A 16,651-nucleotide genomic window follows, 5' to 3' on the forward strand; every position below is an offset into this window, starting at 1 on the left:
TTGATTGCCTTGTTACAATGGCTTCTGAAAGTCGGTGGGATATATTAGGCAGCAAGTAAACATGTTGTCCTCAAAGTTGCTATGTTGAAAGTAGAAAAATGACCTCTGCAGTTATGTATGGGGCTGCGTAGTTGCAAACTGGTCAGGGTGCCCATGCTGAGCTGTGTCCACAGCCAAAAGTGCTTACAATAGGCATGTGAGCATCAGAACTGGACCATGGAGCAATGGAAGACGCATTCACTGCTTTACGATAAAAATGTCCCAGTAATTGAATCGCCCTCTCACTTCCCAGTATACTTACCTATCTTGATCCAATGCTGTGCCCATCTGCAGCAGTGCTTTTCTGCGTTGCTCTCCTTACAGAACACAGAGACAGTAGCGGGAGCCATTGGCTTCTGCTACATTCACTCAAATTCTGAGAGGAGGGAGCAGGGCTGAGCTACGCTTTGTGTGTCTCTGGATGCACACGGCCTGGCTCGGGAGTGAGCCCACAAGTCTACCCCCCGAGTCGCTCTGTGCAAATGCACAGAGTAGGTAAGTTATTTTGCAGTTTTGTTATTTTAATTACAAAAATATATATATATATATATATATATATATATATATATATATATATATATATATATATATATACACACACACATAGTTAGTCTGGCTGAAAAAAGACAAAAGTCCATCCAGTTCCACTATAGAAGAAAAAAAAAGTTATAATCCTATATCCACAGATGATCCAGAGGAAGGCAAAAAAACCCAGCAAAACACGATCCAATTTTTTCCTGCTGGGAACAAAAAATTCCTTCCTGATCCCCCGAGAGGCAATCCGATATTCCCTGGATCAACTTTACCTATAAATGTTATATCCAATTATATTCTGTGTATCTAGGAAATAATCCAGGCCTTTTTTGAAGCAATCCACTGAGCTGGCCAGAACCAACTCTTGAGTCTATTCCACATTTTCACAGCTCTCTGTGTGAAGAAACCTTTCCGTATTTGGAGATTACATTTCTTTTCCTCCATACATAAAGAGTGCCCACTTGTCCTCTGTGATGACCTCAGGGTGAATAACTCTACACCGAGTTCACTATATGAACCACTGATGTATTTATACATGTTGATCATATCCCCCCTTAATCTCCTCTTCTCAAGAGAGAATAAATTCAGTTTTTCTAATCTTTCCTCGTAGCTGAGCTCCTCCATGCCTCTTATCAGTTTGGTTGCCCTTCTCTGTACTTTCTCCAGTTCCCCAATGTTCTTTTTGTGAATTGGTGCCCAAAACCGAACTGCATATTCCAGATGAGGTATTACTAATGATTTGTACAGGGGTAATATGATATATATATATACACTTTGCAATGCTTTAAACACCTGAAAGTATGGATGTGTATGTAGGTATATGTTAAAAACAAAAAAAGTATTGGTTGAACATTGTCCTCATTGTTGATATAGAGAATATGTACACTTTATGTAAGGCTGATCATAGATGATATTTGTGTGATCTGATGAGTTTGTTTTTCATGCAAAAATTAACGCAAACAACGCATGAACCAACAGATATCAAACAGATTTTCTCTACATGGTGGAAATTTATTCTCTGCAAATAATCATTAGGGAGAGATGTAATCAGTATGAATAATGTCATTCTGTAGTTGACTGTGAATTGTTGTGACATCTGTGTAAAATCTAGCACAGATGATTAGAATGACAAATCATTTTTAGGAAAATGTATTTGATTTTTAGATGGCAAAATTATTTGCATGTTAGAGCTTGTATACATAGCTTTTGTTTTGCTGAATCTTTGGAAAAGCAGACAAAAAAAACTTTCTGTCTAAGGCCAGTCTGAGACCTTCATAAACATCTTTTCCCCATTTTCAACTACTATAACCAAGCCAAGCAAACCAAAGTCCTAGGTGTCACTCTAGACTCAAACCTGTCCTTCCAACCCCATGTCCAATCGCTGGCAAACTCATGCAGGCTCCACCTCCGCAACATCTCTAAAATACGCTCGTTCCTAACCCTAGACACTACTAAACAACTCATACACTCCCAGATTATCTCACGTCTCGACTATTGCAACTCCCTCCTCACCGGCCTACTCCAACACAGGCTATCCCCGCTTCAGTCTATCCTGAACTCAGTGGCCAGACTCATCCACCTTACCAACCTCTCCGCATCTGCCACCCCCCTCTGTCATTCCCTCTGCTGGCTTCCGATTGCCCATCGCATTAAATTCAAACTACTAACACTGATGTACAAAGCCATTCATAACACTGCCCCAAACTACCTCACCGACCTGATACCCAAATACCACCCAACCCGCACTCTTCGCTCCTCACGAGCACCTACTTTCTAGCTCCCTGGTCTCCTCCTCCCACGCCCGACTGCAGGACTTCTCCAGGACTTCCCTCATCCTCTGGAACTCACTACCCCAATCCATCAGACTGTCACCTACCCTTCTCACCTTTAGGCGCACCCTGAAAACCCATCTCTTCAGGGAAGCCTACCCCACCCTCACCTAACAGCCGATCATCTCCACTCCTCCTACCACTCCATCCCCCAGAGCCACTTCCTCCTGTGCCACTATCCCCTCCCTCCTAGATTGTAAGCTCGAAAGAGCAGGGCCCTCGAACCCTCGTATATGGTTTTGTTACTGTATTGTCTCATGTACTGTCCCCCCCTACTCTGTACAGCGCTGAGCAAACTTTTCAGCGCTATATAAATACTGTATAATAATAATATAACGCACTTATCTTATTGTCTGTAAATGCCAAGCATTGCTGCGCAACCCAAAGCCACCCCAGAGATCAGATGACTAAGCTATATTCCTCCTTTTGAGTATAGGGGTGCTTTAGGTGACTCTTTATTGCTCCCTCTCCAGCAATTGCTAGATAGCAGCTGTGAAAATTGAGCAAAAATCCACTTTATTTTTAAAAGTTGTTCCATATGCCTGGAAATAATGACAGTATTCCTACTTTCCCAATTGGCTGGATTTTTTTTTCCTGTTCAGTATATTTGTTTTTTTTAATTAAAAGTTGGGGAAAAAGGGGGCAGAGAGCTGAAGTTGCAGTATTCAGAGCTCAATGAGGTGAGTTCTGAAAACTGATTGAAGAGACACGACACAACCCAAAGGAACAGATCTCAGGCTTTCAATCTGCTGAAGGTCCCTCCCCTGTTACCATTTTCTCTTGGTGTCAGAAAAATTTGTTAGAAGTGACTCATGCTGATAGCAGGGGAACAAAGCAGCAGACAGAAATTACACTTAGACTTCTGGATTGAGACAAGTACACACTATAGAGGGATATGCTTTGTTCATATTTCATGTCCTAAGGTTTACAACCACTTTAAAGTAGAATTAGGGGGGAAGGGAATGTGTAGGGATGGGGAAAAGGAGGGGGGAACATATGGGTGGGGGAAGGGGGATATTAGAGGTCAGGGCACTGTCAAGGTGTGTGCAGGAAACAGTATAGTTATACATTTAGGAGGTTTGAGTCAAAGCCATGTGGATGGTAATTTTCATCTTACTGATGCTAGATTGTGAAGTATTTGGGCATGGTATCTGAAATTCTGCCATTTTTGTTTTCTCTTGAAGCATGACCTGGATAAAGCTGCCCATACATAGATCAAAATTCCTGTTGAACTGGCTAAATTTCGATCCATGTGCGGCCATTCCCATTCAAGAGAAGTCAAGCTATCAATTGACTTCTCATGAACAGGACCGCTGGAAAATTTCAGTTCGATCAGCCAATTGTCTGCTTTGTTGATCAGTGTATTCTAACACCAGAGAATCTCCCTGCTGTCAGAATACAAAGACACAGCGGAGAGGATTCCTGCATTCACACTGAATTTGTGGATGGGGGAATTGGATCAGTTTTTTTTTTTTTCGTGACTGAAGGAAAAAAACTGGCCCATGCAGCTTAACTCTAGACCTGGTTTCTGTAAAATGTAAAGTGCTGCTCCTCCAAGCTTTAGCTTTTGCTTGTTTGTAGTCATTAGAACATGTAGCAGTTAGTTAGGTTGGGTGGTCCTCAAGATGAGGAGAGCAATATTTTGCATAAATGGGTACTGTGGATCCCACTAGTTTAGTGAGCATGTCAAAGACATTGGACCAAAATTGTTTTACCATGGGACAGGACCACTGAATATGAACAAAGCTGCTGGTCTGCTCCGAATCACAAACGCATTCTGGAAAATAGCCCAGCACAGAAGTTGCTATCCTTGTGTGTACTAGCTGCCAACGAATAAAGACTTTAATTATTTATGCTGCCGTAGCATTGCATGAGCAAGACTTCATTGTCGACCATATCTGGATACAGTCCTTTTCCTTTAAGTCTTCTCAAGTCAAAGGTGCTTTTCTGGATATATTTTTTTTTTTCTGTGTAAAAGTCAAAGGAGGTAAAGTCTGTTTTTACCCAGTTGATTTCTCCTCAGCCAAAAATAATTCTTTTAAGAAAATATTTGTGCCCTGTACTGACATGGCATGTGCATACTACCTTTTGTAAATGCTGTTTTTCTTTCCAGTTACAGGCAAACATTTTGACAAAATTTCTCCTTGTTGCAAAATTATGCTACGAACAACGAGATTTTTCAACAGCCATGCAGATCCTTGGAGGGCTGGAGAACCTCATAGTCCGGCAACTCCCGGTTGGTTTTTATGTGTTTGTTCTGTCTAGCAGACTGGATTTCTGATTTGTACACAAATGCATTTCATTTTATTTATTTTGAAGGCATGGAAAAATTTACCGTCCAAAGTTTCTGAAATTCTGGAAGAACTGAAAGCTGTTGAGGTAACGAACGCAAATTTTGTTTTTGAAAAAAAAATAAATCGACCCCAGTTCACACCTGCCTGCACTGCGTGGAGTAATTGCGGGTGCAGGAATTGCAACTGTCCTGAAACCACCAACCACCCTCAGGCAAATCGCACTGCTGTTAAGAGACGCATGAGGCTGCCCTTCATTCTTACTGGCACCCCCACGCATCTCAACCTACAGCGTGTTTGCGGGTGCTAGAATCGCAGGGAAAACGCATGGTCAAAAACACTATTAAGCGTTGTGCAAATTGTCGGCACTTTGTAAATACCTGTAGTAAATAAATACATAAGTGTACTCCAGCATGGAGTGTGGACTTCCTGAGGAGGGCAACAGTGGACCATAACAAGGGTTTCTGATAGAAACTACAAGTAACCATTTAAGCCCGTGTAATAAGGTGACAATGCTGGAGCACCATTCAAGAGAAAGGCACAGTGTGTTGTCACCCTAACAATAAGCTGGCTATACACTAGTAGAATTTTATTAAACATTTTTTGCTTTAAGAATGTTTGTTTAATTTTTTTAATCATTAATGGGGTCAAATCAAAGTTAGTTTTTACCATAGTGACAAGAAAATTAGAAGAAATGAATGAACTTCTAATAGTGAATGTAGTTTTCATTTTTGGAAATTATTCATTTTGATGAAGTGTTTAAAGCAAACAAAATGTTAAAGTACTTTCAAACAACATTTGTACAGGCATCGAATGTACAAAGAAGTTTCATACAAATATTTGTATGAATGTTCATTCAAAAATCTACTAGGTTATAGTTGGCTTTTGTGCTTGAACAAGGACCTTCATGTCTGAATTACCAAATACAGATTTGAAGATATTGAGATGACATTAAAATGTTAACGGATATATGAGATTTAAGTGACTGAGTTTATTTATATTTCACTGTATACACAGATTGGCAATAACATTGACCACTGACAGGTAAAGTGCATAACATTGATTATCTTATTACAATGGCATCTGGGTGGGATATATCAGGTAGCAAGCAAACATGTTGTCTCTAAGTTTGATGTGCTGAAAGCAGAAGAAATGGAAAAGCATAAGGATTTGCGTGACCTTGACAAGAGCCAGAATGGCCTTACCATTGGGTCAGAGCAACTCCTAAACTGCGGTGACTTGTGTCCACCACCAAAAGTGCCTACAATGGGCACGTGAACATCAGAACTGGACCACAGAGCTATGGAGGTGGGTGTCTTCAAAGTGCTGACTTCAGATCAAATTCTTCAGATCTCAATCCAATCGAGCATATGTGGTATGTGCTAGAAAAACAAGTCTGATCCATGGAGGCTCCTCCTCGCAAAGTACAGGACTTAAAGGTTCTTAAAGGATCTGCTACTGATAGCTTGGTGCGAGATACCATACCTTCTGAGGTCTAGTGAAGTCCATGCCCCGATGGGTCAGAGCTGTTTTGGTGGCAAAAGAGGAACCTACTCAGTATTAGGTGGGTGGTCGGCCATAATATTATGGCTGATCAGTGTATGTACAAAGTGCAGAAAGAAGTTGAATTGGATGATAATTTTCCATAATTTAGCTTTTTTTCAACCTCTTAATGTCATCTCATTTACTTTGTATATTGCCTAATTAGGATTTAGGCCTAACAAAATGTCTAGTATGGTTGCTGATTACAGTGTGTCTGATGTATGTTGGCATTGGTATTAGTGCCATACCTACTGCCTGTGTATTCCCAAGACGGTGTCTTTGGTTTATCTTTTGGTGCCTGCATTCACATATATTTTCAACAGTTTTCTGATTTGGCTACTTACCAGGTGTTTTTGAAGAGTGACAGCTTATGTCTGATGAAAGGCGAAAGATTCAGAACATTGCCCACAATTCCTTCCGCTTACCTCTTAGCGATGCACATTCAGCAGCTTGAGATTGGCGGTTTCACCATGGCAAGTGGAGCATTTAAGTGGAATAAGCTAAGGTGAGGCTTGCATAGTTTGAACTATTCTTTATTTCAGAACAGTGGCTACATAAATAATAGTTTAGCCTGTTAGAGCAATACGGTCAGCTTCATACCTTGGTTTCACATATCATATAGTATTTCTGAACTAACCCAGTGGAGCAAATATCCTTGCTGTAGTCCATGTTAGAAAATGAAAGCTATTCTGATTGGTTGCTGAGAGCAACCCTTTTACCTTCCCTCTCCTTTATACACCAAACTAGAACTCTGATCCTAAGAGGAAATGGCTCCCTGTATGCATTTACTTTTCTCTTGGGATAAAAAATAAATAGGACAAGGAATAAATATGTGAATGAATGAGCCTGACAAGCCCAGACAAACTTCAGCACTCAGAAGTAGTCTGATAAACCAAACATAACATGGATGGTTATTGTAGTGAATCTACCAAATGGATGGATCTTACAAAATGGGTAAAAAACTAAAAGTACCAAAAGGGCAATAAGGAATAAAATGTGTTGAAAACAATAATTGGTGAAATTCAATACTAATGTTATATGCCATCCTTATTAAAAGGTTTGCGTAGGATAGTCCAGAGTTCTAAACGTGGCTAAAACTAGGAGCTGCAGGAAGAAGACCAGAGAGGGTACTCACTTTCCAACCACTAGAAGTAATCAAAAGAAACAACCGCTCAACCCCATAATGTAGCATTAAAAATAAATGACAATTTACTGAAAAATAAAAATGCACTTCCAAAAGTACGCATGTGTAGGGCATGGCATAAAGGTGACTTGGGAGCCTGACCGGCTTCGAAACTCGTCCCGTATATACAGTCTCCAGTCCTGGGTTGAACACCAATTGCAGTGGCTTCCTCCATCTTCAGCATGCTTCATCCCCAGCTAGTGGCGAAGGCTGGTGGTTCTCTGGCTGCCCCTTGGAAACCTCTAAGCCACTCCCTACACACATGTACTTTTGTGAATGCAATTGTATTTTTTAAAAAAACTGTTGTTTATTTTTTAATGCTACACTTTTGTTTTATTTTTGTCTTGGGGCCCATTCATGCTATTGTGTTTTCATGCTGGGAATATGACATGCTAAGACGTCATGGTTCCCTATGATAAACATAATGTCTGTTGCTATATCAGTGCTGCAGTACAGTGAGTTTGAAAAACATGTCTTGTTTTTTTCTTTGGGAAGCCCATAGAAGTCAATAATTTGTGAGTAACATTTCTTCAGCAGCAGCACAGACAGGAATAGTTTTAGTATCTTGCTCTATATATCATGCTGGGAATATGACATTGTAAGACGTCATGGTTCCCTATGATAAACATAATGTCTGTTGCTATATCAGTGCTGCAGTACAGTGAATTTGAAAAACATATCTTGTTTTTTTCTTTGGGGAGCCCATAGAAGTCAGTAATTTGTGAGTAACATTTCTTCAGCAGCAGCACAATCAGTAATAGATTTAGTATCTTGCTCTATATATCACACAGTTTTATTAACTTGTCCTGAATATCAAATTGTTTCACCCACTTGCCCTAAACAGTCATGGCCAAAAATGTTGGCACGCCTGCATTTCTGTCAGATAATGCACCACTTTGCCCAGAAAATTGTTGCAATTTGCAATTACAAATGTTTAGGCATTCTCATGTTTATTTCTTTTGTTTGTATTGGTATGACACGAAAATTGTGATGCTCCTGTAATTTGTAATTAAACTCACCGATATCAACAGGTGCTGACAATCTAGAAATCACACCAGCAACCAGTTAAAATGGTGAAAAATGTATTCAACCTTTTTGTTGTGTGTCTCTGTGTGCCACAAGGAGCATGGAGAAGAGAAAAAGCAGCAAATAATTGTCTGAGGATTTGAGATAAAAAATTGTGGGAAAGCATGGACAATCTCAAGGTTTCAATTCCATCTCCAGAGATCTTAATATTTCTGTGTCCACTGTGCGTAACATTGTCAAGATGTTTACAGCCCATGGCACTGTACCTAATCTCCCTGGATGTGGACGAAAGAGAAAAATTAATCAAAGATTGCAATGAAGGATTGTTTGGTGGAGAAAGAACTTTGATCAACTTCCAGACAAATTTAAGCTGATCTTCAGGCACAGGGTACAACTGTGTCAGCTCGCACTATATGTTGCCATCGGAATCAAAAGGGACACTATGGTAGGAGACCCAGGAGGACCCCACTGCTGACACAGAAACCTAAAAAAGCCAGATTGGAGTTTGCCAAAACTTGCCTGAGGAAGCCAAAATCCTTTTAAGAGAATGTGCTGTGGGCAGACGAAACAAATTACAGCTTTTTAGTAAAGCCCATCATTCCAAAGCAATAAGGCCTCTAAAGAAAAGGATACTGTCCCTACAGTTAAACCTGTTGGAGGTGCACTGATGTTTTGGGGTTTCTTTGCTGCTTCAGGCACTGGATGTCTTGACTGTGTTCATGGCATTATGAAATCTGAAGACTACCAGAGAATTATGGGGTGCAATGTAGGGCTCAGTGTTAGAAAGTGGGGTCTCCGTCAGAGTTCATGGGTCTTACAGTAGGACAATGACCCAAAGTACACATCAAAAAGCACCAAGAAATGGTTTAAGACAAAGCATGGAGAGTACTGAACTGACCAGCAATGAATCCAGATCTCAATCCCATAGGGCACTTGTGGAGAGATCTCTCAAAACCGCAGTTGGGAAAAGAAACTCTTCCGATCTGAGAGACCTGGAGCAGTTGGCAAAAGAAAAATAGTCCAAAATCCCAGTAGAGGTGTAAGAAACTCATTGATGGTTACAGGAAGCAATTTATTTCAGTTATTTTTTCCAAGGGGTGTGCTACCAAATATTAAATTGAGGTTTCCAATAATTTTGTCCAGTCAATTTTTGGAGCTTTGCATGGAATGTTTCAGATTTGGCTTTTTGTCTCTCCAATTTTTTGTGTCATACCAGTACAAACAAAAGAAATAAGCATGAGAACGCCTAAACAATTGTAATTGCAACATGCAAAGTGGTGCATTATCTGACAGAAATGCAGGGGTGTCAATATTTTTTGCCATGATGATATATCACACTGTTAACTTGTCTTGTAAATCACACTGTTTCAGTAGCTTGTCCTGTAGATCACACTCTTTCAGTATCCTGTAATGTATATCATAACTTTTCAGTAGCTTGTAATGTACATCACACAATTTCAGTATCCTATAATGTATATCACACTGTTTCAGTAGCTTGTACTATACATCACACAGTTTCAGTATCCTATAATGTATATCACACAGTTTCAGTATCCTATAATGTATATCACACAGTTTCAGTATCCTATAATGTATATCACACTGTTTCAGTAGCTTGTACTATACATCACACAGTTTCAGTATCCTATAATGTATATCACACAGTTTCAGTATCCTATAATGTATATCACACAGATTCAGTATCCTATAATGTATATCACACAGATTCAGTATCCAATAATGTATATCACACTGTTTCAGTAGCTTGTACTGTACATCACACAGATTCAGTATCCTATAATGTATATCACACTGTTTCAGTATCCTATAATGTATGTCACACTGTTTCAGTATCCCATAATGTATATCATAACGTTTCAGTAGCTTGTAATGTACATCACACAATTTCAGTATCCTATAATGTATATCACACTGTTTCAGTATCCCATAATGTATATCATAACGTTTCAGTAGCTTGTAATGTACATCACACAATTTCAGTATCCTATAATGTATATCACACTGTTTCAGTAGCTTGTACTATACATCACACAGTTTCAGTATCCTATAATGTATATCACACAGTTTCAGTATCCTATAATGTATATCACACTGTTTCAGTAGCTTGTACTGTACATCACACAGATTCAGTATCCTATAATGTATATCACACAGATTCAGTATCCTATAATGTATATCACACTGTTTCAGTAGCTTGTATTGTACATCACACAGATTCAGTATCCTATAATGTATATCACACTGTTTCAGTAGCTTGTACTGTACATCACACAGTTTCAGTATCCTATAATGTATATCACACTGTTTCAGTAGCTTGTACTGTACATCACACTGTTTCAGTATCCAATAATGTATATCACACTGTTTCAGTAGCTTGTACTGTACATCACACAGATTCAGTATCCAATAATGTATATCACACTGTTTCAGTAGCTTGTACTGTACATCACACAGATTCAGTATCCTATAATGTATATCACACAGATTCAGTATCCTATAATGTATATCACACAGATTCAGTATCCTATAATGTATATCACACAGATTCAGTATCCTATAATTTATATCACACTGTTTCAGCCACCATAAACAGTGATAATCCAGTATCAACTTAATGTCAATCTTGAAACAAACACCCATGTGCGAATCCGACACCAGATGAAATGAATACACTCACCAGAGCTATATGCTGATTAAATTATAAACCAGCATGATAGAATTTTGCTCCGGGAGCGATGATCTGCAGGATATCCCAGTAGAGGAACGGCAACCAATAGTGATCCAATCAGCACATATGGAACAGCTAGGCAGCACATATGGAACAGCTAAGCAGCAAATGGTCTTCCAATAACATGGGCAAAGCTCGAGGAATCAGAAGAGATATGTTGGTGCAGTACGTTTAAAACCAGTAAAATTTTATTAGTAAAGTATAACACTCACAAGGAAGGTGTCCAGCCGACACCAGCAATGACAGCCTCTATAATAACACATCCACGAGGGAAAAAACCAAGGGACGAACCTCCTGCACCGCGATCTCACAGCCGATAGCTGGGAGGACCGTCCCGACGTCACGTCCACTAGGCCACGCCCAACGCGTTTTGTCACTTGAGGTTCGTCCCTTGGTTTCTTCCCTCGTGGATGTGTTATTATAGAGGCTGTCATTGCTGGTGTCGGCTGGACACCTTCCTTGTGAGTGTTATACTTTACTAATAAAATTTTACTGGTTTTAAACGTACTGCACCAACATATCTCTTCTGATTCCTCGAGCTTTGCCCATGTTATTGGAAGACCGTTTGCTGCTTAGCTGTTCCATATGTGCTGATTGGATCACTATTGGTTGCTGTTCCTCTACTGGGATATCCTGCAGATCATTGCTCCCAGATCAAAATGCTATCATGCTGGTTTATAATTTAATCAGCATATAGCTCTGGTGAGTGTATTCATTTCATCTGGTGTCGGATTCACACATGGGTGTTTGTTTCAAGATTGACATTAAGTTGATATTGGATTATCACTGTTTATGGTGGCTGGACTTATAGTTATATTTATGTATTTTGTTTGTTATTTCTATTATTTATCCTTGCATTTTTTGTGAATAATTAGCGCACTCTTTATTTATACACAATTTCTCCTTTTTTGGTTAGAGGTGCTGCTTATTATTTTATTTATTTTGTTATTTTCTGTGGCGCTTCTTATATTTGATACATGTGTATCACATTGCCTCTGCAACCTGTGTTATACCCCATTTTCTTTTTTCCAATAGGAATATTGCAAAAGTCATAAGCCAAGTTCACGCATTTCAAGAAATCCCATACTCCTTTGCTTCAGATCAAGATTTTCAGTTTTACCTCCGCCAGCGCATTTTACATTTCAGCGAGGCAGATATCTCTGCCTTGGCAGCTGACAACAATGCCAATTTTCATCATGTAAACTCTGAGAAACATTCTCGTAAGATCCAGGACACGCTGCGCAGAATGAAGGCCACGTTTCAGTGAAAGCCATAGACAGCACTTTACATTTGTCTCCCTTCAAGAGAACCAAAGAGCAAGCTGTAGCTAAGGTTCCATGTTCTGATTGGTGGTCAGTGGTATGGTGATTGAAGGGACACAAACACTTACAAAGGGCTCATGCAGTAGAACAATATCTGTTCCCAGCGTTTGTTGTTGAGTAGATTTTGCCCCATTGCAGAGTGCAATAATTTCTAGAAGCTTGCCTCGTGTGCGCAGGTGATAAATGTCAGTGTGTCAGCCAAATCTTCTAGATTTCCCATTTTGTAATTCATAGCGGTCCCTTGAGAATGAAATGGTTTGCATACATTATCATTTTTACTACTGACTTTTATTGAATGGAAAAGTGAAATAATAGTTCTATAAGGGCAAAGGTAATTTTCAGGCAGCAACTTTAACAGCACCAGATATAGACCGCTACTGCAGCAAGAGGAAAGAATGGGGCTCCTATAAGACCAGAGGGATGAAGATGATGGAAGGAATTAGGAAAACATCAACTGAAACCTGACTGGCTTCTATGGACAACACCTCCGCCTTCCAGGGTTTATGATCTTGCTTGTTCAAACAAACTGCAGTCAATGGCAAGAATAGTGGCAGGATTATTGTTTCCTTGGACTCATTCCTCTAATATAAGTGTAAGGTAAATCACCTCTCTGCAGCATTTTAGAGCTAAACATGCCAGGTAATGTGATAGACATGAGACCCAGTGCAGTTCCCATGTTGCTGCCTTTGCTGTGCGGTTAACTGCGGTCCATTTATGGGGAAGAAGTAAAATCCTTGGAAGTGCTCTAAAGGTTTGTTCATCCTCGTTTGTCTGGGAACGCATGATTTCTATGTGCTTTTGATCATGCGTTAGTACATGCGGTTTTCGTTCAGTGTGCAGTTTGTGTATGTTTCTGCATGTGTTTTGTCTGGCATTTTGCAAACAACAAAAAAAGAAGACTTGTTATCTGTTCCTGTTATTACATGCACTTTTGTTGCAAAAAAAAGCTCTGCAATGTGTGGGATGCATTTTTTGTTTGTCAATACAAGGGAGTGAAGTGCATAAGAATACAGCAGGGAGGGATTGCTAAAATTCGCTGGGTTTCTGTGTCTTCATGTGAAGCATGACATTTAACACAGATTCCCATCCAATCCCAGCTGCAGATTCCCTGTAGTAAGATGGAGTGTACTACTTGGAAGCACACAAGATTGTGCTATTAACACTTTTTTTTTAAATAGGATTCTCCCCAAAAACTAAATACAAGTACTGTCTCCAGTATGGATGTGAGGAGCACTTGCCAGGTGTCCATACTGAAGAGAGAGTTGTGACCAGAATAGCCCTAGAGAAACGAGCACTTGGCATTTCATTGAATCAAACGGGCTTGCAGCATCTGACAGCAAACTGCAACCACTTTCAAAGGACCATGCTGTGTATTCAGAAGGTGTACATAAAAAAGCAACGATTATTGGACCACAAATTTTTATTTGTGTTTGATTGTTCTTCAGCAAAATTCCCACAAATACCCTCCTTCTGGCTTCAACACCATTATTTCCAATCAGACCCCTAACCAGCTTTCTACAATGCAGTGTGATCTGAACTAGTTTAGTCTGTTACATAGTTAGTCTGGTTGAACAAAAACACAAGTCCATCTAGTTCAATCAATTAAAGGGAAAAAATAGTCTGTACTGTAATAGCAATCCAAAATACAACCACATTTCATGTTAGTCAAGCATTCAGAAAATGTCATCAATCTAATGGCATAGACACCCTGCTAGACTCCTTAAACTGACGCATTTCGTTCTGTTGGAGGGCTCATTGTGGGTCTCCATGATTAAAGGCATAGTTCACCTTTGCCAAAAAGCTGCAGATAAGGGCTTCTGTAGTTAAAGACAAACCGTGCAGCTTTGACTAAAATTGAATAATGCCCTTACTATAGGTGTAGGTTATTTTCATAACTCATGAAGCCTGATTTGAAAACTCCCAGGATGTGTTACTGCTCACGTTAACAATTACAAGAGTGAGCTCCCCCACTCTGAGCTCAGAGCTACTGCATTGAGGGAGAGAAAGTACATGTGAGGGGGTTTGAATCAGAGAAAGAGCTCACTCCTGTGATGGTGAAAGTGAACAGTAGTGGCTGGGCATCATTTAGCAATGTCCTGGGTGTTTTCAGGTCAGGCTTCAGGAGGTAGGTAATTGGCCTACACCTATAGCAAGGAAGGGCACTATTCAATTTTGGTCAAAGCTGAACTTGTTTTCATCTACAGACATCCCTTAACTATGCCTTTTAAGCTTCTTGCATGCAAGGCATGTCAGGTCTTCAGGAGTAAGGTTGGGTGCCAATGCCATCTTGAATGATAAAGTTTTCTGAACACCTGACTAATGGGAATTATGACTGTACATACATTACTGTTGGAGAATGAGGGGGTGGGTGGGTGATGTCTTTGATTTGGGTATCTGTCATGGCTGGGGGTAGCAGCCACTGGGAGCCTTAAGTGGTGTTGAAGTATTGGATTTGTAGTAAATACACTATTGAATTACATATGTTTTAATTGTATTACCTTCCAAAAGATGTGTGATTCTGTCCAGTCAGTCATGTGATTCACACCCCTCTGCCAGGCACATGACTCCTCTGTTGCCTATTTTACCTTTGCAGGTTCCTGTGTCACCTGTCTAATCATTGGTCCACAAATCTCCAATGTGATTATGCTGTTACATTGTCCAGAGAGGAGGCAGGTAAGCATATAACTGCAAAGGTTGAAATAGGGATCACGAGTTGTGTGAATCACAAAACTGGTCTGGCATAGTTGCAAACCTTTTGGGCAATAAAACATTTTGACCATGGTATATAGAAATATGGTTGCTACAGATGACTGTACTTTATCAGCTGCTTGTTGCTGTTTGCACTTTCTTACTAAATAACGTATGTCATTGTGGTAGGTCATGTGTGATACTGACAAGTCACACTCTTACTATTCTATTCTAGTTCTATTTTTGCCAGAAGGCAGCAATAAAAATATTTAAGAGTGATTATAAACCATTTGGATGATCAGAAATTTAGATAACAAATTAAGTTCATTAATAAATATTTTGTAACTAATAATCATATTTCTGCAGATTTGGATATGTTTAGGACCCAGATCCATACACAGAGCAATAGGTTGGGTAGTAAAGCTCCACATTACACATTTATGTAGCTTTGCTGCACAGCCTATTGCATATATTTACCTCCATCAGACACAAAGCAAGTACCAAAATAACAGCTGGTAGTATCATCTGTAGAACTACTGCAAGGAAATGTGTTTACAGCATTACTTCCAATTCTGCCACCTTAAAGTGACCCTGTCACCATACCAATTATTTCAACAACAATCTTCCCATTAGACGTTACGTGCATTTAATATATTTTATGTATTTACCTGTTCAATTCTCCCTTTTCTCCTTTGTGTAGACATCCAAAAGCCCCAAGACTGCTGCTGGGCATTGCCACCTTGGATGAGATATTTGCAACCCAAGCAAATTCAGAGTTGTCACTTAGGTGACATTTTGTAGTTGCTCCTCCCCATGCTGTTATATGAAAAGCTACAGTTGTGTCCAAAATTATTCAACCCCCAATGCTGTAAAGGGGTTTAGGGACTATAGTGTACATTTGGAATTGTATTCAGAATCAAATCCTACAAGGACGTTGTAACTACCCAAATGCAACTAAAATGACATCAATTGTTTATGTAATACAGTAGTAAATGGTTCTTATGTGGTTTCTTCATTGCCACAATTATTCAACCCCTTAAAGACTACCACTCTGAAGAACAGAGGTTCATACAGGTGCTTTCCATCAGGTATTGAAAACACCTGTGGATGTCACCGAGCAGCAATCAAGCATAATAAGCACCAATTAGGCAGCTTTAAAATGACTGTGATACTCAGCTCCTTCTAGACATTTACTGGTGTGGTTACAAACATGGTGAAGGCAAGAGAATGGTCCAGGAAGACAAGAGAAGAGGTGATTTCTCTTCACAGGAAGGGCAATGGCTATAAGAAGATTGCAAAGATGTTAAACATACCAAGAGACACCTTAGGAAGCATCATTCGCAAATTCAAGGCAAAGGGCACTGTTGAAACGCTACCTGGTCGTGGCAGAAAGAAGATGCTGACTTCGACTGCTGTGCGCTACCTGAAGCGTAGAGTGGAGAGAAGTC

General features: G+C 39.8%; 1 protein-coding gene across 1 annotated transcript in view; it reads left to right on the forward strand.

Moving 5' to 3' along the window:
- KNDC1 (kinase non-catalytic C-lobe domain containing 1) overlaps positions 1–16,031 on the forward strand; it is a 177,408-nt gene extending 161,377 nt beyond the window's left edge. The window contains exons 27-30 of the mRNA XM_089690280.1: positions 4,516–4,638; positions 4,722–4,781; positions 6,583–6,740; positions 12,229–16,031. Of these exons, the coding sequence (XP_089546406.1) occupies positions 4,516–4,638; positions 4,722–4,781; positions 6,583–6,740; positions 12,229–12,460 (573 nt within the window). The 3' untranslated portion in view covers positions 12,461–16,031. The remainder of the gene's footprint in view (positions 1–4,515; positions 4,639–4,721; positions 4,782–6,582; positions 6,741–12,228) is intronic.
- Positions 16,032–16,651: the final 620 nt, after the last annotated feature.

Source organism: Staurois parvus, unplaced genomic scaffold (assembly GCF_062004578.1).
Source record: "Staurois parvus isolate SC_StPar_1 unplaced genomic scaffold, SC_StPar_1.0 ptg000525l, whole genome shotgun sequence".
NCBI classification, from domain to species: Eukaryota; Metazoa; Chordata; class Amphibia; order Anura; family Ranidae; genus Staurois; species Staurois parvus.